This window comes from Leptopilina boulardi, unplaced genomic scaffold, assembly GCF_019393585.1.
Source record: "Leptopilina boulardi isolate dan_hultmark-lab unplaced genomic scaffold, ZJU_Lbou_2.1 LbouV2_165, whole genome shotgun sequence".
Classification (NCBI taxonomy): domain Eukaryota; kingdom Metazoa; phylum Arthropoda; class Insecta; order Hymenoptera; family Figitidae; genus Leptopilina; species Leptopilina boulardi.
In genome coordinates, this window is record NW_026137713.1 from 768,451 (window position 1) to 792,631 (window position 24,181).

General features: G+C 28.6%; 2 protein-coding genes and 1 long non-coding RNA gene across 5 annotated transcripts in view; 2 read left to right on the forward strand and 1 right to left on the reverse strand.

Annotated features, from left to right (window-relative positions):
• The window catches only part of LOC127277172 (protein doublesex-like), an 84,049-nt gene that overhangs the window by 22,555 nt on the left and 37,313 nt on the right, over positions 1 to 24,181 (reverse strand). For all 3 annotated transcript variants that reach the window (XM_051298046.1, XM_051298044.1, XM_051298045.1), the window contains one exon: positions 15,462 to 15,611. In XM_051298046.1, coding sequence (XP_051154003.1) covers positions 15,462 to 15,611 — 150 coding nt within the window. The remainder of the gene's footprint in view (positions 1 to 15,461; positions 15,612 to 24,181) is intronic.
• On the forward strand, positions 696 to 2,447 carry LOC127277175 (uncharacterized). Its single transcript, XM_051298053.1, has 2 exons — positions 696 to 786; positions 1,074 to 2,447. Exon 2 carries the CDS (start codon positions 2,034 to 2,036, stop codon positions 2,412 to 2,414), a length of 381 nt encoding a protein of 126 aa, XP_051154010.1. The 5' UTR covers positions 696 to 786; positions 1,074 to 2,033; the 3' UTR covers positions 2,415 to 2,447.
• Positions 7,555 to 14,933, forward strand: LOC127277181 (uncharacterized). The gene is made up of 2 exons (XR_007842335.1): positions 7,555 to 9,131; positions 9,208 to 14,933. It is a non-coding gene; the product is annotated as an uncharacterized LOC127277181 (long non-coding RNA).

Sequence of the window (24,181 nt, forward strand, 5' to 3'; positions counted from 1 at the left end):
CAACAGTTACTATGGAAACAGTTGCTATGAAAACGGTTGCTATGGAAACGGTTACTATGGAAACGGTTACTAAGGAAACGGTTTCTACGGAAACGGTTACTATGGAAACAGTTACTATGGAAACAGTTACTATAGAAACAGTTACTATGGAAATTGTTACTTTAGAAACAGTTGCTAAGGAAACGGTTACTATGGAAACGGTTACTATGGAAACAGTTACTATGGAAAAGGTTGCTAAGGAAACGGTTACTATGGAAACGGTTACTATGGAAACAGTTACTATGGAAACGGTTGCTATGAAAGTAGTTACTATGGAAACGGTTGCTAAGGAAACGGTTACTATGGAAACAGTTACTATGGAAAAGGTTGCTACGTAAACGGTTACTATGGAAACAGTTACTATGGAAACAGTTAGTTACTATGGCAAAAGTTACTATTGAAACAGTTAGTTACTATGGCAAAAGTTACTATGGCAACAGTTACTATGGAAACAGTTACTATGGCAACAGTTACTATGAAAACGGTTACTAAGGAAACGGTTACTAAGGAAACGGTTACTATGGAAACGGTTGCTATGAAAGTAGTTACTATGGAAACGGTTGCTAAGGAAACGGTTACTATGGAAACAGTTACTATGGAAACAGTTAGTTACTATGGCAAAAGTTACTATTGAAACAGTTAGTTACTATGGCAAAAGTTACTATGGCAACAGTTACTATGGAAACAGTTGCTATGAAAACGGTTGCTATGGAAACGGTTACTATGGAAACGGTTACTAAGGAAACGGTTACTAAGGAAACGGTTACTAAGGAAACGGTTACTATGGAATCGGTTACTATGGAAACAGTTAAGATAGAAAAGGTTGCTACGGAAACGGTTACTTTGGAAACTGTTACTATGGAAATTGTTACTATATGGAAACGGTTACTATGGAAACAGTTGCTAAGGAAACAGTTACTAAGGAAACAGTTGCTAAGGAAACAGTTGCTAAGGAAACGGTTACTAAGGAAACGGTTGCTATGGAAACAGTTACTATGGAAACGGTTACTATGGAAACAGTTACTATGGAAAAGGTTTCTACGGAAACGGTTACTATGGAAACAGTTACTATGGAAACAGTTACTATAGAAACAGTTACTATGGAAATTGTTACTTTAGAAACAGTTGCTAAGGAAACGGTTACTATGGAAACGGTTACTATGGAAACAGTTACTATGGAAAAGGTTGCTAAGGAAACGGTTACTATGGAAACAGTTACTATGGAAACGGTTGCTATGAAAGTAGTTACTATGGAAACGGTTGCTAAGGAAACGGTTACTATGGAAACAGTTACTATGGAAAAGGTTGCTACGTAAACGGTTACTATGGAAACAGTTACTATGGAAACAGTTAGTTACTATGGCAAAAGTTACTATTGAAACAGTTAGTTACTATGGCAAAAGTTACTATGGCAACAGTTACTATGGAAACAGTTACTATGGCAACAGTTACTATGAAAACGGTTACTAAGGAAACGGTTACTAAGGAAACGGTTACTATGGAAACGGTTGCTATGAAAGTAGTTACTATGGAAACGGTTGCTAAGGAAACGGTTACTATGGAAACAGTTACTATGGAAACAGTTAGTTACTATGGCAAAAGTTACTATTGAAACAGTTAGTTACTATGGCAAAAGTTACTATGGCAACAGTTACTATGGAAACAGTTGCTATGAAAACGGTTGCTATGGAAACGGTTACTATGGAAACGGTTACTAAGGAAACGGTTACTAAGGAAACGGTTACTAAGGAAACGGTTACTATGGAATCGGTTACTATGGAAACAGTTAAGATAGAAAAGGTTGCTACGGAAACGGTTACTTTGGAAACTGTTACTATGGAAACGGTTACTAAGGAAACGGTTACTATGGAAACGGTTGCTATGAAAGTAGTTACTATGGAAACGGTTGCTAAGGAAACGGTTACTATGGAAACAGTTACTATGGAAACAGTTAGTTACTATGGCAAAAGTTACTATTGAAACAGTTAGTTACTATGGCAAAAGTTACTATGGCAACAGTTACTATGGAAACAGTTGCTATGAAAACGGTTGCTATGGAAACGGTTACTATGGAAACGGTTACTAAGGAAACGGTTTCTACGGAAACGGTTACTATGGAAACAGTTACTATGGAAACAGTTACTATAGAAACAGTTACTATGGAAATTGTTACTTTAGAAACAGTTGCTAAGGAAACGGTTACTATGGAAACGGTTACTATGGAAACAGTTACTATGGAAAAGGTTGCTAAGGAAACGGTTACTATGGAAACAGTTACTATGGAAACGGTTGCTATGAAAGTAGTTACTATGGAAACGGTTGCTAAGGAAACGGTTACTATGGAAACAGTTACTATGGAAAAGGTTGCTACGTAAACGGTTACTATGGAAACAGTTACTATGGAAACAGTTAGTTACTATGGCAAAAGTTACTATTGAAACAGTTAGTTACTATGGCAAAAGTTACTATGGCAACAGTTACTATGGAAACAGTTACTATGGCAACAGTTACTATGAAAACGGTTACTAAGGAAACGGTTACTAAGGAAACGGTTACTATGGAAACGGTTGCTATGAAAGTAATTACTATGGAAACGGTTGCTAAGGAAACGGTTACTATGGAAACAGTTACTATGGAAACAGTTAGTTACTATGGCAAAAGTTACTATTGAAACAGTTAGTTACTATGGCAAAAGTTACTATGGCAACAGTTACTATGGAAACAGTTGCTATGAAAACGGTTGCTATGGAAACGGTTACTATGGAAACGGTTACTAAGGAAACGGTTACTAAGGAAACGGTTACTAAGGAAACGGTTACTATGGAATCGGTTACTATGGAAACAGTTAAGATAGAAAAGGTTGCTACGGAAACGGTTACTTTGGAAACTGTTACTATGGAAATTGTTACTATATGGAAACGGTTACTATGGAAACAGTTGCTAAGGAAACAGTTACTAAGGAAACAGTTGCTAAGGAAACAGTTGCTAAGGAAACGGTTACTAAGGAAACGGTTACTATGGAAACGTTTACTATGGAAACGGTTACTACGGAAATGATTGCTATCATAGTAATTTTTTTATCGTGTTGGAAACTGAAACTAGGTTTTTTTTTTTTTGAAAATTATTAGTAAGTTAATTTACGGTAGAGTAAAAATAATTTCATATCCTAATAATTTTGCATTATTTTTTGTTTTAAGATATCTAAATTAAAAAAAAAAAAAAATTTGTCCTATATATGTGCAGGAAATAAAAATTGCGTGCTTCGTTAAAAAGAAAAATGATGATCGTATAATGCGGTAAGATCATTAGTCATTTATAGTGCGAGCACGTGTCAAATACATTTGTTGGAGGAATTTATTTCATATTGATGTACGTATAATTTTATTCGCACCAGACGCTCACGTTGCACGTTGGATAATATAATCGTGAGGTCTCTGACAACAACTGTATTGGTCAGTAATGAAGTCACTATATACAAGGAACATGGTTTGACCGTCATTGTCATGAATAACATTGTAAAATGTTAGCTGCTATGTCAAGGAAAACTAAGTTACACTATTCTCTCTCTCTCTCTCTCTCTCTCTCTCTCTCTCTCTCTCTCTCTCTCTCTCTCTCTCTCTCTCTCTCTCTCTCTCTCTCTCTCTCTCTCTCTCTCTCTCTCTCTCTCTCTCTCTCTCTCTCTCTCTCTCTCTCTCTATATATATATATATATATATATATATATATATATATATACGTGTACAATGAGCGTATACAATAAATATATATATATATATATATACATATACATATATAATCGTGTCTGTGTGCCACGTGTCATTCTGCATAGACTTTTTATCCTTTTTTATCTTCCGACACCGAAGTGGCTCCTCTTTATCCGGCGATTATGCAAGAACGCAAGTTGCACTCTGCCAACTTTTGTAGCCAGATCGGATGCTCTTTTCCTTCTCGTTGAATATTTCGTGGCACACATTTAACTGACCATTCTAATTTCAATATATTTTTTATATCTTGATTAATTACCCTAACAATTTTAATAATTTTTCTTTATTTTACTGATACGTATACAAAAGTAAAAGAATTTTTAGTTATGATTAAAATTTTATTCAGCAACGATTATGAGAATTACGAAACTATAACAAATTTTTTGTAACACGTAACAGTATAAAACTTTAGTTATACGACAAAAAATTCTGATAGAAATTTTTAAGAGTGTCAACTAATTTTTGTTGCAGTTCAAAATGAGTCAAATGATACACTCAGAGAAATGGTATATTTGTCTCCGAGCCTACTAACTCATTTATTTGTTGCAAATATATTTTATTTCATTGAAATAAAAAATTTATTTGAGGCAAAGAAAAATTTATTTCTGACAAATAAAACTTTTATTTACGCTAAATAAATAAGTTAGTAGGCTCTGAGACAAATATACGTTTATTTAACTCAAATATATTTTATTTGGTTCAAATAAATCATTTCTCTGCGTGTAGAACGTGTGGCGCCACCTACGAGGCACATTTTTGTTGTCACTTTAAAATGAGTCAGTTTTTTTGTGTAAGTTTAAAAAAAATGAAAATTCTGACATCAATCATAATGGCATCCTTTTTTTATCAATCTTTTCACTTCTTTTGATTCCTCGAATGGATTATTATCTTATATACCTTTAGGCAATCTTGTTTTTTTCAAATTATATCCAACTTTACTTTTTTCTCTCCTTTTGGTAACAACTGATACAATTGTTAAAAGAACGTGTAATTTTGTTCTTATTTTTAAGTATATTCATGCATCCAATTGCTTTGGAATATATATATATATATATATATAAACCTGTTTGTCAAGATCTTTTAGCTTCAAAGTGCAACATTTCAAGTTACAAGAAATTTTTTAAAATACAAAATTGTTCAGATTGTTCAATAATATAATGAGAAGAACACATGCTTCATTAATGTCGGCAATATAATCCATAAAATTTTCAGTTAAATTTATTCATAATTAAGATTTTATTAATTTAAGACTCAGGCGGGGATAATGTGATGATTTTTTTTTTTAGCATTAACGTCATTTAATATATCTTTTTTTTTTTACTGAATTTTTTCCATATTTACTCTGAGATTAGAAATATTTCACAAAAAAAAAAAAAAAAAATTATATACTTGAATTCATTACAATGTTTCAATGATAATCAACAAGAGAGATAAAATTTTGCACTTTGTCGTAATTTTGTATGATAAGAAATTAGATAAATATCGTCGAACCACCAGAAAGTCAAACAAAAAGAAAAGAAATATTGAAAACTAGTTTCTATTAATAGAAAAAAAAAAATTTGAAATTCTTATAAAGAAAATTAAATATATAAATTAAATTAATATATAAAATAAGTTAATAATAGAAAAAAAAATTTTTTTTTATTTCTTTAATAAAAAGTTAATTATCTTTGATAAATATTGAAACAAAAAAATTATGTAAATTAAATTAATATAAAATAAGTTAATAAAAGAAAAAAATTTTTATTTTTCTATAATTAAATTATCTTTCGAGAAATATTGAAAAAAAATAATAATTTGAAAAATAAAATCACATTGTAAATAATAGTTTTCTCGGTTCTTCTATTAATTTTAGTGTCAACAGCAAATTCAAAGATTGAAATCTACCTCTTCCGTGATCAGTTTATCTTTGTCGATCTTCTGTGGCTCTTCTTCTAAATAACCTAGTCTCCATCTAAGATGTAGTAAATCTAGTTCTATTGCTGACTCTATTTTACAAGGAGGTTTCTCTCTCTCTCTCTCTCTCTCTCTCTCTCTCTCTCTCTCTTGCATTTATCCCCCCTCCCCCTCTTAATCTGTCTGTCACAGTATCTCTCTCCCTCTTTTCTTCATTACTAGACTCAGCTAATGCTGCAAAATTGCAACTGTGTTTGAAAAGTTACAAGTGCCACTCAACAGTGTGAATAGATATAGAATGTACAGTCCTTATCAAAAGTAACTTTAAATTCTAAAGCTCTAATTTTCTCTGGCATTTGTGACGGCAAAACGGAAACGAAATTACAAATACATATAGCCATCTCGATTATAAACCAGGTGAAAAAAAAGACAAATCATTCACGAGAACTCAATTCTTAAAACCAGTTTTTCCATACCAAAGATAGTTATCCGGAAAGCAATTATTCAAGGATGTTTTTGCACTGCCTTGTTATTTATTTTTTTTTTTCAAACATTTTTTCAATGAATATTAAACGGCACTTTTTGATAATTATTTCTTACTTTTTTTTTTATATATAAAATATTGATATAGAGAAATTGCATTTAATTTATTTGTGAAATATGTTTATAATTTATCTTATTAACTGTATTTAATACAAAGTATATCTATTTATAATTTAAAGATTTTTTTCTTTGTATAGAAAATTTTATTAAAATAACAAATTTTCATTTGTCCGAATTTTAAAAATGACCGAAAACAAAATCGATAAAAAGATTTAGGCGCGCAATTTTCAATTATTCACCAATCAGAAATTATTTAGAAAATTGTGATTGTTCGATTTTTGAAAATCGCGCCAAAATCTTTTTGTTGATTTTGTTTTTGGATAAACAAAAATTCGCACAATTAAAGATTCGATAAATGGAACACAGAAAAAAAGCTGGATAAATTTTGTTGCGGGTAATTTTAACCAATGCTAATTCACATAGACGGTGGCGCCCTCAACTAGGATAAAATTTGTTGCAGTTAATTTTTATACCGATTTTGGGGTAAAAATTCTACTTTTTTTTTTTACTGTGAAATTTTTGAATTAGAATTTCATAAAATTTGTGTCTGTTAAAAATTCAGTAGCTAAAAATTCTGTTAATGTAAAAATTAATTTATATAAATATAAATTCTCTTCAAAAATGATAATTTGAAAATGAAAAAAATTTGATAAAAAATAAAGTAAAATTCTTGAAAATTCTAATTATTTTTATGGGATAATTATGCTTTTTTTTATATATATAAATACATATGGATAGTATAAATTATGGTATTTCGCAATTTTATTATATATTTGTAAAAAGATCTTGTTTGTTTTTTTTATTATTTATTTATTTATTTATTAATATGTCTTTGCATGTGGAAAATAATTTTACCGGAATTAGTCTTTGCAATAATAATTTGCACAAAAGAAACGACAGAGGGACTTATTTTAAAAAGAAGAATTTTGTGTAGCGCGTATAATAGGTTGTATAATTGAGCTGTAGATCATGCGATTCTGAAATCATTAGAGAAGAAATTGTTAGTTACATGAGAAGAAGTCGGAGAATTATGTTGCGTGAAACTTAAAGAACTGACACATTAAAGAGATAAAATTCCATTAAAAAAAAAAAAAAAAAAAACTTATCACTGAATTGATAAATTTGTTAATCAATAAATTTTTGTTTAGTTGCAAAAATGTATTAATAATTTTTTGCAATATTGTTGTTTTTTTTTCTTTTAATATTAAACATTGTTGATAAAATCTTTTATATCGTTATCATACAACTAAGTTCATAATTACATAATTGTCTATGTCTGGAAAATAATCGGTTTTTGTTAATGATTCTATGATAATAATCAATGGCATAAGATAAATCAGAGATTAAATTGTCAATTGAAACGTTTTTAAATTATGTGACTCAGTTTCAATAGTACATACACGCGTTCCAAGATCGACTTTCCTTTTCTATCATCGTACAGGTTGATAACTATTTATATGCTGGTTTAATTAATTGCCACGGCGTCACTATCTTAACATTGTATTTAATTAATTATTCTTAGATCGTATTTTGTTAGTCTTATACTAATTAGTTAGAAATTTAGTTGATTGCATAGGAAATGAATTGTAAGGGCAAATAATAATTTCCCCCCCACCCCCAATCAGTGTGAAACATTACAAATTCATGTAAGGATATACAAGGTAAATCCAAGTCACGCTACTCTTGGGGAGTCCTAAAATTACTTGTTCGTAATATCGCGTGCAAACCACGAGAACAAGCAACATCCGTAAAAGTTAGCGATTATCTTCTCAAATGATTGGCTGTGAAAATATAGGGGGAATAGTAGAAGAAAAATCCTTGTCGTTCGAAACAAGAGAGAGAAGAGAAAACTTGGCAAAAAAAAAAAAGACGATCTTCTAAAACAAAAATGTTTGAAAATCATTTTTCTCATGAGATTTTTGGTATATTTTTGAAATTGTTTATAAAAATTAAATTTAACTTTGCTTACTGGACCACAAAAAAAAAGGATCGAATCGAAATTGCGACTTTCTGAATTGTGCATTCTAATTGGATGTTGGCACGAACGCTGTCAATCTGTCAGTTACTTACACGCCAGATATCAAGGTGAAATATTTAAATGTGCCCGCATTATATATGTTTGATATGATCACGATGGAGGAGACAGGAGCAAGTGATTAAATCGAGGGAGACAGGCGAGACGAGCCGCTTCACTTTTTTTTTCTCTATATATCGTTGGGATAAGAAAGGATTGTTAAAAAGATAATTGATTGTTCATGATGTGGTGCGATTTGCGAGTATATCATAACGGGCATGTAATCATTATCACGTTCCATGTTGACAACACGTCTCCAATAATTGATGCAGGACATCTGTTCATCAAACGTCGATTGGAATACTTTTTTTTCTATATACATATATATGATCGTTATTTAAACAGTAAGTTAATTCAAAAATAATTACTAATTCAAATTTAGGATTTTCATTATATTCTTGATAATTTTACGCTAATTAATCATTTTTCAATAGTGAAAATATTTTTATATTGCTTTCTAAAAGTTTTCTTATTATATTAAGCATTTTATATAAGCGCGCTTTTTTCGACCTATAAGAGAACTGACGTAGCGCAAGCGCAGTTGCATTTAGGTAGAGTTATTGGCAACTCTGATTGGACACATGGAGTTGGTTTCCATTGCTCTCAATCGCCAAAATCTCCACTCGTCATTAGTCATAATTCTCGTCAACTACCGCACCCTGCTTAAGTTGGCAACACTGTGTTCACTTTGACAGAAGTTCAGTTCGTTTTATTAAAGAACCATATACGAGAATAGATTGCAGGAACCAAACGAGGTTAGTCAATATAAACTATTATAAAAAAATTGCTTGCTCCTTTTATTAGTTTATTTTAATATTTTCATTTTTGCAGATTCGGTGATAACTATTTGATCATGATTTTGTGTATTGTAAAGTTAACCTCAAAAGAAGTTTCCCACTTTTATTAATTAAAGCAATTTTTAATATTTAATTTTTACAGATTCGGTGATTACTATTTGGTCGTGATTTTTTGTATTGTATAGTTAACCTCAAAAAAAAATTTAAGTTGCTGTTTTTATTAAGAGGGGAAACCACTTAAGAGGTTCAAGAAATCGAATTGTTTTTTTTTTTGCATAAATAGTCAGCTTATGTATTCAAAAGTATGTTGAAAAAGTTTTTACAACGAAATTCGGTGTCCTCTCTGTGCTACAGGCAATGAATGAAGCTTGCTCCGAGTATATTTTCAATTAAAAGTTCAATTAATAATAAAATTTGTATAAAATGTGAATAACCTTCATTTTTTTGCTTTTAGATCAAATTTGTAGACTCCACCTTGCACAGCAATCATAAACTCAGACGCCACAGCTATACAGGATTAATCGCTGCTAACTAGTAATGTTTTTAATAAAAATGCTTAAAAAAAATTGTGAAACGCAGATAAATATATGTGCAACATAATGTCATTCTTGCATTTCATTTAAAAAAAAAAATGTTATCCTTTTTGAAAAAACTCCCGAAAAACGGCTAAAAAACAACGTCCTAATGTGGTTTCCCCTATTAATTAAAGCAATATTTAATTTTTGCGGATTCAGTAATTACTATTTGGTCGGGATTTTGTGTATTGTAAAGTTAACCTCAAAAAAAAGTTTGAGTTACTCTCTAATTCCATTGTCATTAAAATTTAATTAATTATAATTTTGTTTAAAAAATTTTTTAAATTAAAAAAATTTGAAATTAAAAATTACATATAAAATTTGAAAATATTTAAACTTTGTCATGTTTTTGATAAAGATATTATACATATTTGTGTGGCAAATTATAATAGCGCAAAAATTGACACATTTAATAAGCAAACAATAATCAATATTTGTAAAAGATGTTTAGTTGATTACAATCTGTTACTATGTTTTGAAATGGATAAAAAAGATATTTCTACAATGACAACCTTGATCTGTCTCTGATCCTCTTTTATCAATTGCATCGTATATATATATAGCTATATATATATATATCAAAATTTTTGAAATTCAAAATACTTTTGAACTACAAGTCATCTACAGCTTCTTTCTATTAGAAAACATTCGTATATTTTATACAATTTATCTTTATACATTAGCTTACTTAATATTCAACTGACATTGAAAATCATTGAAAATAATGTAATCTCAAAATAACCGAAACATATTTCAAATCTAATTTTTGAATCTTTGTTCGTCTAAGGATATTTACACAACAAAATTTTCTAGTTTTAAAATTCTACTTTACGAATTTTATAAACATTATCTTGATGGAATATTTTATTCTCAAAAAAAAAACTACATTTTTTTTTTAAATTATTTTTAAGTTTAAATTAAAGTTAAATTATTTTGTGACTACCTTTATTTCTTGGCAGAATAAACTTGTATTAATTTTATAACCTCAAGTTAGATTTTACAGCCCTAAAGTTTAACTGATGGCAATGATACTAAAACATGTTGGAACGCAACTTAACAATTTTTATGTCTTTATGTTTGATGATATTAAAAATACGCCTTTTCCTCATTGAGGCATATTAAGTAATTATTAGCATTCTTCGACATTTAAAAATTCATTGATATTTTAATATTTTCTTATTTGCTATAAAATTTTTTTTTTTTTAAACATTTTTGTTTACTACTTTTTATCTTTTTATACAAAAATATCAGTGACTTCTTAAAATTTTCTTTCTGAAAATATAATTTTCTAAGTATATAGTTTGTTTAAAAAATTGTTAATAAAGTAACAAGAGTCGTAATTCCGCATTTATATAACAATTTAAAGACATCTAATTGCACTGCAAGGAAAATGCTGACATTCTAAAGAAGAATAAAAAATATATATTCTCTCTCGGGTTTTTTTTTTTTTTTTTTTTGTGCGCGATGAAGAACAGAAAAGTGGTTTAATGTAAAAATTTATCTTTCGTAGAATCTGTATTTTAACTTATCATGTTAGACGAACAAATTTTTATCAAGTTGAAAATGTGTGTGTGTGTGTAAACTAGTTATGTAAGACACCTCCATGTCATGTGCCACATATATATTCATCTATTTACTATTTATTACACTGTAGTATATAGAGACTTTGGCTAAACTTTTCAAGCGTAATGATCCCTCACCTGTTATTGCACAAATTAACTAATAAATACCTTTCCCATATTAATAATCACTTTTCAAATCTATTTTTTCCGGTATCCTAACAATTTAATTCAATTCAATCGAAAAGACATTTTGTAAGAAAAAAAAAACAAAATAAATTATTTATAATCAGTAAGGATTTTTTTTTTTGCAAACATTTTTTTTGTTAAAAATTTGGTTGAAATATTATCGACTATACTCGTTCAATATATACTTAGTCTGTATATAAATTCAATGAATCCTGGCAACAAGTTAAGAGAACGTTAACTTTCTACTTTCACCTTGAATTTAAACCTTGCGGTACTATACAAAGTATAAGAAAACTTTAAAGACAAGTCTAAATTGTGTGACGTTTAATTTGCAAATAAATGTATGTTTATTGTAAAAAAAAATAAATAAATAAAGAAACAAAATTTTAGAATGTAAACTTATAGAACAGTAAAAAAAAAACAGTTATGTAAATGAGGCTTTCACTTTTTAACAAACATTACTTGTTTATTTGCTAAGCTAACTAAATTATTTAATTAAACACTATTACATTTCATTCAATTTCAATTCAATTTTCACATGAAATTTATATATATAATTTCAAAAAACAATTTTTTTGTTTTTAATTTTATCGAATCCCACAAATATAAACGTAGGATTTATTTTATTTTATTAAAATTCAATTAACCGGCTAATTGTACTTTCGAACGCAAAAATAAGCTAAATAAATTATATATAATTAAGGAGATAAAAATTTGGACAATATTTTTCTAAAATACAAAAAGAATATAATAATTTTTACGTTTGTAACATGGTTGTCATAGAAACGGTTGTCATGGATACGGTTGCTATGGAAACGGTTACTATGGAAACGGTTACTATGGCAACAGTTACTATGAAAACGGTTGCTATGGAAACGGTTACTAAGGAAACGGTTACTATAGAAACGGTTACTATGGCAACAGTTACTATGAAAACGGTTGCTATGGAAACGGTTACTAAGGAAACGGTTACTATAGAAACGGTTACTATGGAAACGGTTACTATTGAAACGATTATTATGGAAACTTTTACTATATGGAAACGGTTACTATGGAAACGATTATTATGGAAACTGTTACTATCGAAACGGTTACTATGGAAACGATTACTATGGAAACGGTTACTATGGAAACTGTTACTATGGAAACGGTTGCCATGGTACTGGTTGCTATGGTAATGCTTTTATTTTTTCCAATATTTTTAGGCAAATAAGATATCATTTTGTACTTTAAATATAAAAAAAAAAAATTCCATTTTCACATAAAAGAAGAAAATTTTTTATTTTGTATTTAAAAAAAGGGTGGCTACAAATTAGTCAATAATTTGCTTATATAAACAACTTGGACCCTTAAATTAAATTAAAAGAAAATTGATTTTTAAAATTAGATCAAAAAAATTTTATTCGATGCTGTACTTTTTATTGATTTGCATATATCTAAAGAAACTATGTATGGTGAACTTTCACCCTATGTTTTGCAATCAAGCTATCGAGTCAACGAAAGATTAATAGCTGACCAATTAACCTTTGTCATGTTTCATTAACGAAATAATCAGCTCCATTGAAATGTCGATGCGCCATATTCAATATATATAATACTTATTTTTATATTAATTTTCGTTTTAAGAAAAATTTTTACGGTTTATATAAATATTTTAATGAATTGAGGGTAATTTTTTTTCATTTTTTTTTTAAATAAAAATTAAATAAAAAAAAAATCTTTATCTAAAATTAATTCTTTAGAATAAGAAAAACTTTCGCTGTTCCAGTGAAAATTTATCATTTTTTTTTCTCATGCAGTAGTATTAGTAATTAATAGTTATAAAAATTTGAAATTTACATTAGTAAAAAAAAAATTGGAATTAGAATGAAAAATTCTTTATTGAATTGTAAAAAAAAAAAAAAAGTTTCAACACCTTTATAAAATAATAAAGTGATATTATGACAAGAGGGTGGAGTTCATCGATTATACTCTCGGCGAGTAGCTTAAGCGATTTATAATGACTACTCGACGCAAACAGTAGTCGAGTAGGTGATTATTTAACAAATTATTAAGCATCATCCTTTTTCACGCCTAATATATATATATATATATAGTTGAGTAAAAAAAAATGTAAAAATTTTTTTTATAAAATTGACGAAATATTTTTATTAATTAATTATTGAAATAAAAATTAATATTTCAAAATCAATAAAATGATAATAGAAAAAGAATATAAATTAACAAATTAAAAAAAAAAATGTTATAGTTTTTAATTTTGTGGAGTAAGCACATAGATTTGTTATGACCACATTTCAAAACTGTCGTTAAAATCATTTATGGTTAGCTTGCGTGGTCTTGTTCATGTCGTTTCCACATGTCCCGATCATCGTATAGATTACGACTAAAACTTTACTATATATTTTACCCTCGATTTTTCCTCTAGAAGCATCATATATATATATATATATATATATATATATATAGCCAATATATAGAAACGCGATATTAGATGAAATCGACAAATGTTACTTCATTTTTATGCCTTTTTCGTGCGACAAGTTTACCTTTTGCTCCGCGAAATAATATATTTTTTCTTTTTTAACAAAAAAAAAAAAAAACTACATTTTCCTTGAGTTTTCTGAAAATTATTTTCCGCGATTTTAAAATTTATAAAATGTTACTAAAAGGCAACGGAAAAAAAAATGATAAAAAAAAATCAATTTTTATCAAATATTTATTTTAGAATATTAAATTAAGAAAATTTATTTATAATTCTTATATACGTCTCATATACTCGGAAAATATGCAAATAATTTTATGTCTGTAAATAAGTCTTTATTGGCAATTTCCCAATTTTTACATTAGTTTAAATGTCAAAAAGAGATAATTCCAACGATGTTCCTTTTTTCTTGTTAAAGAAAAAATTATTTTTCAATTTTGTTTATAGAAAATTAGAATTTCTACTCGGATTAATTTTTTTTTTTTTTTTGATTTTAGGAACTTTTTACCGTCTCAAGAACGCGGCATATTTAAAAAATTCTTGCGCGGACTAATATATATATATATAGTAAACAAATAATTATTTACATATTAACAAAATTTTTATCTAAATAAAAAAAAATCATTCCCGTTGACTATATGTATTTTGTGCCAGTCGATTAATTTTTCTTTGTCTTCTGGTGATAATTGTAATTTTAATCTTCAGTGATGATCTTCAGGGAATTTGTTCGATGTGCCATGGTATTTTTTTTATCTTCAGTGTTGTATATTTAAAAAAATTTTTTTTTTTATAAAAATATTGTAAATTAATTTATCAAAAAATCTCTCACTTTTTTGTCTCTTAAATACTGAATGTAAGTTTAAAAATATTTTGTTGAAATAAATTAATTTTTATAAAGAAAAATAGAATTTATCACAGTTATTTGAATTTCTAAAAGCGTCTTTTTTTTTTCTTTGACTAGAATTTTAATTGAATTGACTAGAAATTTAATATATTATATGATGATGGAAATAAGTAATCTTACAAGAGATACCGTTTACAGCTGAAGAAGAAAGAAAATATTATTTTTATTAAAAATAAATAAAAGTTTTGCTTCATTACCAAAAAAAAATTTGTCTTGATAAAATTCATTATTATTATTAATTAGAATAATTTTTAATTAATTAGATTTTTGAAAAACTTGACATTTAAGTTATTTTATGTATATCTTTTTTGTAATATAAAAAAAAATTGAAACTTTTGGAAATATATTAAATTTTTTTCTTTAAACAATAATATTCTCTTTTTATCAATGAGGAAGTATAACAATTGCATTTTTTTTACGTAACTGATAAAGAATACTTGAACTTTTATCATAGTTAAACATATAGACTGTATTAAAAGTACAGTGTAAACTTGTTTTAATTTATGTTTTTTTTTTTATTTAATTTTAGAAAAATTACTTGAATAATAAAATTTTAATAAGAAAAAGATTAAAACTCACCATCTTCGATTTTCTTTGCCGCTTCTTCCATATTCATCTTAGAGTCTTTTAAAATAACGTACATTAACGTCAGATGCAATCTGTCCCAGGAATAACAAAAGTGCTTTAAAAATTCTATACTGTGCGTAAACAGCAAATCAATTCCACTATCTGAAACAAAAAAAGAAAAGAAAAATTTTTAGTATTTCACCATTAGATTTTCCAGGACTTAATGATATTTTTTACCATACTCTATAAAATATTATAAATTTTTATTTATAATAGTTATTAAATATACAAAATTCATTAAAATTTTTTGAAATTAATTTTGTGTTTCTTTTTTTCGAGAATTAAATTTTGAATTTTCGCGCTCTTTCGTGAGACTCCTTACATGTGAAATATACATAATTTTGAAACAACGAAGAATGAATATATATATAGGGACTTTTATAGAATTCTGATATAGGTTGGCAACACTGTGTTCACTTTAGAAGAAGTTCAGTTGGTTTTATTAAATACCATACGAACGAAACAAACGAGGTAAGTCGAAATAATATTATAAAAAATTTATTTTCATTTTTGCAGATTTTACTATTTGCTCGTGATTTTGTGTATTGTAAAGTTAACCTCAAAAAAAAGGTTGAGTTGCTGTCCACTTTTATTAATTAAATAAATTTTTAAAATTTTCATTTTTGCAGATTTGGTAATTCCTATTTGGTCGTGATTTTGTGTATTGTAAAAAGTTAACCTCAAAAAAAAGGTTGATTTACTATCCACTTTTTTAAATTAAAGCAATTTTTAATATTTAATTTTTGCAGATTCGGTGATTACTATTTGGTCATGATTTTGTGTATTGTAAAGTTAACCTCAAAAAAAGTTTGAGTTACTGTCTAATTCCATTGTCATTTTTTCATCATAAAGTCAGAATTTAATTATAAAAAGAAAATCTACATTTGATAAAGTTGCCTGGAAATAGAGATTGGGGAACATTGACAGTTAAAATGTTTTCTATTATTGTTTTTATCATTTATTGAATTATTTTATTTATGAATTGAGGGGCCGGTTAATAGCAATTAAAAATTTCTAAAATATTTATTACTATTTAATTTTAATAGAGAATATAAGCAATAATTAGTTAAAAATATGTGGAAGATATTAAAAAATGCAAATTATTTTTTGTTTTTGTAAATAATGAACCTTTTTACTTTAAACATTTTTTACTTTAAAAAATATATCTAATAATTTTAAATTTAATTTACCAATATCTATACTATATAGTAAATTCAAAAGAAAAATAAATGTAACTTTTAGAAAGAATAAATAAATAGTTATCTAAAAGCTTAGCCCATATTTAATTAAAAAATAGTTGATTTCAAATATAAACCGATTCCTTATAATTGTATCTTTTTACTGTTTACTTAACTATAGTAATTTATCATTAAGTATGAAAAAATGATCCAATCAGCTTATCAATCATATAACGGTAGGAACTTTAGAGTCATGTAAAGTAGATCCTAACCTCCAAATGTATGGTAGAAAAGTCTGGCAGAAATGGTGGGAATATATAGGGTCATCCATAGATGGAAATTGTTTTCACTAATAAAGAAATAATAATAATAATAATAAAGTCCCTACTCATCATAATTCTCGTTAACTACCGCTCCCTGCTCTAGTGAAAATTAAGTGGTTAAAATTAAAAGTTACTAAATTTTCACAAGAGCAGGGTGCGGTAGTTGAAGAAAATTATGACAAATGACGAGTGGGAACAACCCGTCTCGTGCTTAGTTATAGCGATACTAGCGCTCTTGCGGGGAAATTGTTGCAACTCAGGTGAGAATTTATTACAAAATGGCGGACATGTGAATTTAATGAATTCAAAAAAAAAAAAAAAAGAAAACAATCGTATGCGTTTTATGTTTAGTAGATGAAAATTCTTAAGTTGAAACATTTTCACGTTAGAGATACTAACGCTAATAGAAAAAAAAATATCAAGTATATAAATAATACAAAAAGCACGTGCTTATAGAAAATCTCAACAGTCATTGAGGTTTTTGTTGTGATTGCCCGGAAAACTCTTGTCCCTAAACAAGGATCGCGACCAATCCCAGTCGCGTTATCGATCAGAATCATCAGTAGTGGTGCGTTTATATAGAATGTTAGCCGAGGACAATATTTTCTCAGCTTCTTATGACATGATATATTAGGCATTATGAGAGCCAATGGTAGCGTTGGAGGAAGTATAGAAACGCCCACTGGGAACTCGTGAACGTTTTAAAAATGAAAATGGCCACCTCGCATAGACAACACAAGGGATAGGGTCAGGTGCGCGCGGCGTCGCGACGCCAATCGTACCACCTTTTCATTGCGGCAGGTATTATATAGAGAAAGGCCGTGCGTTATAGATGAAAAAGAGGTCGTGAATATGAGTGTGAGGGAATGAGATGGAACGAAAAGGTAGAATGGAAAGGGTGGAGGAGAAAGAGTCAATGAGAGGGGGTTGCCAGGAGAGAGAAAGGGAGAGAAAGAGAGAGAGAGAGAGAGGAGTGAGTTTGGTGGGTGGAAAACAGCAACGGATCGGGGGAATCCCCTACGGTTCCATTTGGTTCTCTTCTGTCCTGTTGACGGGCGTTAGAGTCTCTCTTTAGTCGCCATTTTGTTACTCACACATTACATGATTTGTCAAATCACATCATGGCAGTGTATCATTGAAAAGGATTTATTTTTAACGTATTTTCTTTTTTAACATTTAATTTAATGGTTTTAAAAATTGAAACATTATAAACTTACGCAAATGAACATAAAAAGTCTAACTGTAAATTTTTTCTAATTCAATTTTTTTAAATTATGGCATTTCTTTTGTATCTGTATATAATAACTATGTATCAGACTTGAAATTAGAAACGGAATTTTTTTTTGCGCGCATCTGTAAAAAAAATCAAGGTACCGAAACCGAACCATTGACTTATGCACGCACGCACACCTCTTCCTCATTTCCGTTTCGTGATATGAACTTCTGAGAATTCTCGTTGATGAAACTGCCACAACGTAGCCACAATAATTACTGTAAGCATTTTATGTTATTATTATTATTATTATTATAACATGATACATGCCATGGCTGCAGTTCATCATAATATGAATATTGGTCTTATATTCATCTCAAATATCATCGTCTGTTATCGCGACTATATTCTATATGTATAAGTTGATTTTTATACTGTTATAAGATTGTAGAAGGATTTTATTTCTTTTTTATCGCCCTCACAATTGATACATTCTTTACTATTTATCTTTGCGGTGTGTAAAACTTAAATCTCAAAATAAGATAAAATAAGAATCAAAGTTTTAGTCGAACTTATTTTTGTCTACTAAATTTAAAGACAAAATGATTTAAATTTTAAAAAAGCTTGGAACAGCGAAACTTTTCACTATAATAGCAAAAGTTTTATTTGTTTCAGTTAAGGGGGGGTTTTTTTTTGCATAAATAGTCAGCTTATATGTATTCAAAAGTATGTTGAAAAAGTTTTTACAGCGAAATTCGGGGTCCTCTCTGTGCTACAGGCAATGAATAAAGCTTGCTCCGAGTAGCAAAGCAGTTTGGTAACGGCGTCGCTGCGAGGAAGTCTCTTTGTGAATTTATGATTTGACTTATGAAGAAGAGGAAGGACTAAAGTATGGTGCAGGAATAGCAGATTAAAGTGTAAACACGCGTTTTTCTCAAAACAGGATTTTTGAAATTGCTGTGCAGGATAGCTCAAAATGTTAATACCTTCTTTTTTAATCTCAAAGACGCAAAAAAATATGCCAAAAATCAAACATTAACTTCAAAAGTAGTGTCAATTTTTCAATATTTTCACTTAAAAGTTATTTCAATTGATAATAAAATTTGTATAAAATGTGAATAACCTTCATTTTTTTTTTTGCTTTTAGATCAAATTTGTGGACTCCACCTTGCACAGCAATCATAAACTTAGACGGCACAGCTTCAGGTTTAATGGCTGCGAACTTGGAATGTTTTTAATAAAAATGCTTAAAAAAATTGTGAGACACAGATAAATATATGTGCAACATAATGTCATTCTTGCATTTCATTTAAAAAAATTTATTTCTTTTGAAAAAAATCCCCAAAAAAACAGCGTCGTAATGTGATTTACCGCCTTAAATCTTTCGCTATTCTAGTGAAACCTTTCGCTGTTTTAGGTAAATATTTTTTTCCCGCATGTTTCCTATGCATACAAAAATTGGTAATTTTGATATAAATTCTAATGAATCTCAAACTGAATTATCGAATGACTCATCGATTAAGATTTGGTCCAGACGTGTGCAATCGATATGATCTTTTGGCCTGACGTCACAAATTTAATAAACACATCAGTCACTCAATTCATTTCGTCAAATTTCAATTTGCACCACATCTTTTACCAATTTAGTGTTTTAAAATAACTTTTTTTTAAGATTTTTAATTAATTTTTTTTTTTGTATTTTACAAAAAATAAATATACAAAAATTATTAAAATTACATTGAAAACAAAACATTATCAAACTTTTCTTGCGTTGTTAAATATAAATATTAAAATTTTCCAAATATTATAAGGACAGTATATATATTTTTTTTTTTTATTTTGTATCACCTTCTGGATGTAAAATGTGGTACTTTTGTATTTCGTAAATTGTACTCTTTGCAACTGTAACATTTGAGAAGAAAAGAGAATATTAGTAACATTCTTATGCACAATGTGCAAAAACCGCATATTTATGTACGATGCTCAAAAGACAGGAAAGAACACCTGTTATTTTTGCTGTTAGAATATATATATACCAGCCTGAGGTTAAATTGGCCAAGTCTGACGAGAAATTTTGAAATGTATATATATATATAAAAAAAAAACAAGAAAAACAAGTTTCTATTGCTTGTGTGTGACACGCAAATAGCGAATTATTCCAGGATGTGGTAAAAAGGATCAATCACTATACATTGAAAATCAAGGAAAGACTTTTTTTTCACGTGTATTATAAATCAAGTTGTAAAAAATTTTTATTCCCTTTAGTGATTTAAATTTTTGAAAAGTTTTACTGAAACTTCCAAAAAAGTTAAAAATGTTTTATTCAATATTGAATAATAAAAGAAAAAGGACACGATAAAAAGTAGCAGATATATATATATGTATATATATATGCACCTAGAAAGTTAATCCAAAACTATATTTATACGATTAGATAAGAAAAGAAGAATGGTCAGTTTGAGAATAAACGGACCACCCGAGTTGTTTATATATTCATGCTGATAACTTTGTCATCAAGTGGAAATGAATGGTTTTGATTTACTAACAATCAAATCTTATATGAAGTCTGTAAGTTTTTTTTTTTCAACATCGAATTTTGTATTTGATTCAAACCTCATCCTAAACAGCACAACATGTTGCCACAATATTGCACTAATATTACATGACAATATTGCGAATATTGCACGAAAATATTTTGGCAATATACCAGATAGAGCGTAAGTTTGCAGTAACCTTGCGGCAAAATTGCCGTAAGCTTCAAAAGTCCCACCTGACCCAAGCATGCATGGTAAGCTTACCAAAAGATTGCAGTGTAAGGTTACTGCAAGATTGCGATAATCTTATTATGCAATCTTGCATTAACCTTACACAGCAATCTTTCGGTAAGCTTCCCATGCAAGCTTGGATCAGGTGAGACATTTGAAGCTTTCCACAAGCTTACTGCAAGCTTACCCGAAGAAAAATGTGATTGCTGCGCAAACAATTTTTGGATTGTTGTCAGTAGATTTGTTGATATTACAATTGGAAATGTTAATATTACAATTCGGATTGTTGTCAATACAAATGTATGTTTTTTTAACAACAATACGAATTTTTTGTTGTCACTTTTGTTTTAGTTTGCAATTTTGTACAGTTGCAGAAGCAAACTCTCTGTTGATTGCTGATGGAACAATCCGGATTTGTTCAGCTGGCAGGTTTATTGTTCCATGTCACGTGGTCATCTTGAATTATCGCAAACTGGCGTGCAGATCGTCGCGTCATTTTCTTCTAGCACATGTGCCACTTTTGCTTTTATTATTGGTTTTTTTTTTTTTTTTAAATGACAAAGTGCTGTTAAATAATGAATCCGGTTAAAGTGAGAAATCTATTTCAGGTCAAAGAATTTGATTCAAAAGCTGCATATGTTCCACAGATTTTAATGCAAATAAAACTGGTGATATGACCTACGGAAATCTGCTATCGATTATTTTAGAAGGCGAAGAAACTGAACAAATTGTATTAGACGGATCAAAGCTTTGTTAATACAACAAATTATATTGCCGATTTAACAATTTAGTTTTGTTATTTCAACTGTTCCATAACAATTTTCTTTGTTCATTAAACAATTCTGTTTATTCACCGAACACTTCGAATAGTTTTCATAATAATTCCATTTTAACAATTTTTTTTGTCCCAAAAACAAATAGAACCATATTGACAATCCGGAATTATTATTGTGTGGACTTAATTTTTAGTAACCACAACAATTCTTTTTTCTCCGTATACGTGCTATTTAGAATTTCTCGACAATATTTAGTTAAAATTGATTGGAAATATTGAGTTAATATTACAGTGCAATATTTAGGTAATATTTAGGTAATATTTCTTGGCAATATTTAATATTGCACAGCAATAATTTGGCAATATTGATTTAATGTTGCACAGCAATATTACTTGGCAATAATTGGAAAAATGAAAGAAATAGAACAAAACTATATAAGTAAAGTGAATACTTTGATTCTTTGTCTATAAACGGATGTGAAGAAGATATGTATATATGTAAAGAAGAAGGAAAAGGGGAAAAGGAGTGAGATATGTATCCCTAAAGCTATTACTAGAACTACAAAGACCTACTGAATTGTACAACGTCAAAGGGTGGACAATTTCATGCCAGGTGGAAACACCACGTGAGGAATCGCGAATGTCCAGAATGTCATTGGAAGGCTCAAATAGCGTATAGAGAGAAAGAGACAACGCATCGTATATATATATATATATATATATATATGTGAGAGACAGCTACAATCAAAAGGTACACACACAAGAGAAGCTTTGTAGAAATGATACTGTTGTCGCGTGAAATTGAAACCAGCAGGTGAGGGGTTCGTTTTGATGACGCGAAATAGTTTCAAAAATCGATGCACTCTGAAAGAAGATTCCTTAAAGCGCAAAATACGTTCATTTTTTTTTTTTGTTCCTCATTCGTTATTTTATTCCGAAATTTTTTATTTCTATTCACATTATTAAAATCCTTTGACATATTATTCTCGTTATAATTTTTTTTAATTTTCAAAAAAAAAAAAGGAATTGAAAAAATAAACTCTATACGTGATTTTGAAATAAATAAGAATCACTCAAAAAGTCACAAACATTCCTCAATATATAAGGGACGAGTTTCTGGGAAGAATTAAAAGGACGAATTTCAACTGAACCTCTTTCTGAAAATCGTTTCTAAGTACCCGTGGAGAAAGTAGTCTTTCTTCGGTAATTTTTTTTTACACTCTTTTTTTTTCTCCCTGAAAAGGAATCATTCTAACTGGAATGACCACTAGTTTTGCTACAAACTAGAATTAGACTAAGACTAACTTTTAAGATGTTGGTTCGCAGGAAATGAAATTTCAATGAGTTCGAGAGAAACGACCAGGGGACTAAAAGAGAGAAAAAAAAAAAAAAAAAAAAAAAGCAGCTAGGGTTTATGAGCCTTGTTTTTTTTTGGGTGCCTGTAAAATTTTCGCCCTGTCAACCGGACCCATAAAACTTCCATTGTTGCACTTACTATAGAATTAATAATAATAATTATAAAATTAAAATGATTTAAAAATAAAATTTGCATTTTTTTTTTATTAAAATAGTTGATTAATATAAATTAAATTTATTTCAAAGTAATAAAATTAAATTTCAATGTATGCAATTAAGAAAAGTTGATTATGTCTGGAAATATAATTATTCATAATATTCAACTTATCATTTTAACTGATATAATTGAAGAACCGGAGTATTTAGATATACACAGAATCTTGAGTATGTAGAGTATAGAATGAAGCTATATATGTATATAGCTATGGTAATAATGTACGTCGTAAACATTATTTCGTCAGCGAACGTTCGTCATACCGGAGGGAAATGAAGGGGGTTTTTTTTAGAGATATTAAACATTAAGGACTTTACTAAAAGCGACAATGCCTTTTCAAGATATTCCAAGGACAAGAATATTATTTTCAATTCACATTTTCAACGTCTCGCTCGTAAATAATAATATTCTTCAAAAGAATCTTTAATATGTCCATAAAAAAAAAAAAAATTAATATTCCACGACAAATCATTTACTGATTGTGAAAAATTTAATGTATGAAAATTTTTTTCGTGATTCATGAAATATAAAATTTAAACCCAAGTGTTGAAGTCATGAAAATGGAAATATTTGAAACTAAATTGTATAACGAACTATTTTATTCCAAAAAAAAAAAAAATTCGTCAATTTTTATTCTAATGAAAAGAAATAAAAAAAAATGTCGAAATGTCAGAGAATAGTATTATATATATATATATATATATATATACGTTTTACGACATTTTGTTACGGTGAGCATGCGAGGAAAAGAAGCGATAAAATGTGATCTGGACGAAAAAGTGACAGATCATTTAACCCCTGAATCGTAAAAATCTTCTTTTCGTTGGAGCAGTCTGTTAGGATATTTT

Excerpts from the sequence above, each read along its gene's own strand:
- LOC127277175 (XM_051298053.1), top strand. The coding sequence starts at position 2,034 with ATGGCAAAAGTTACTATGGCAACAGTTACTATGGAAACAGTTGCTATG.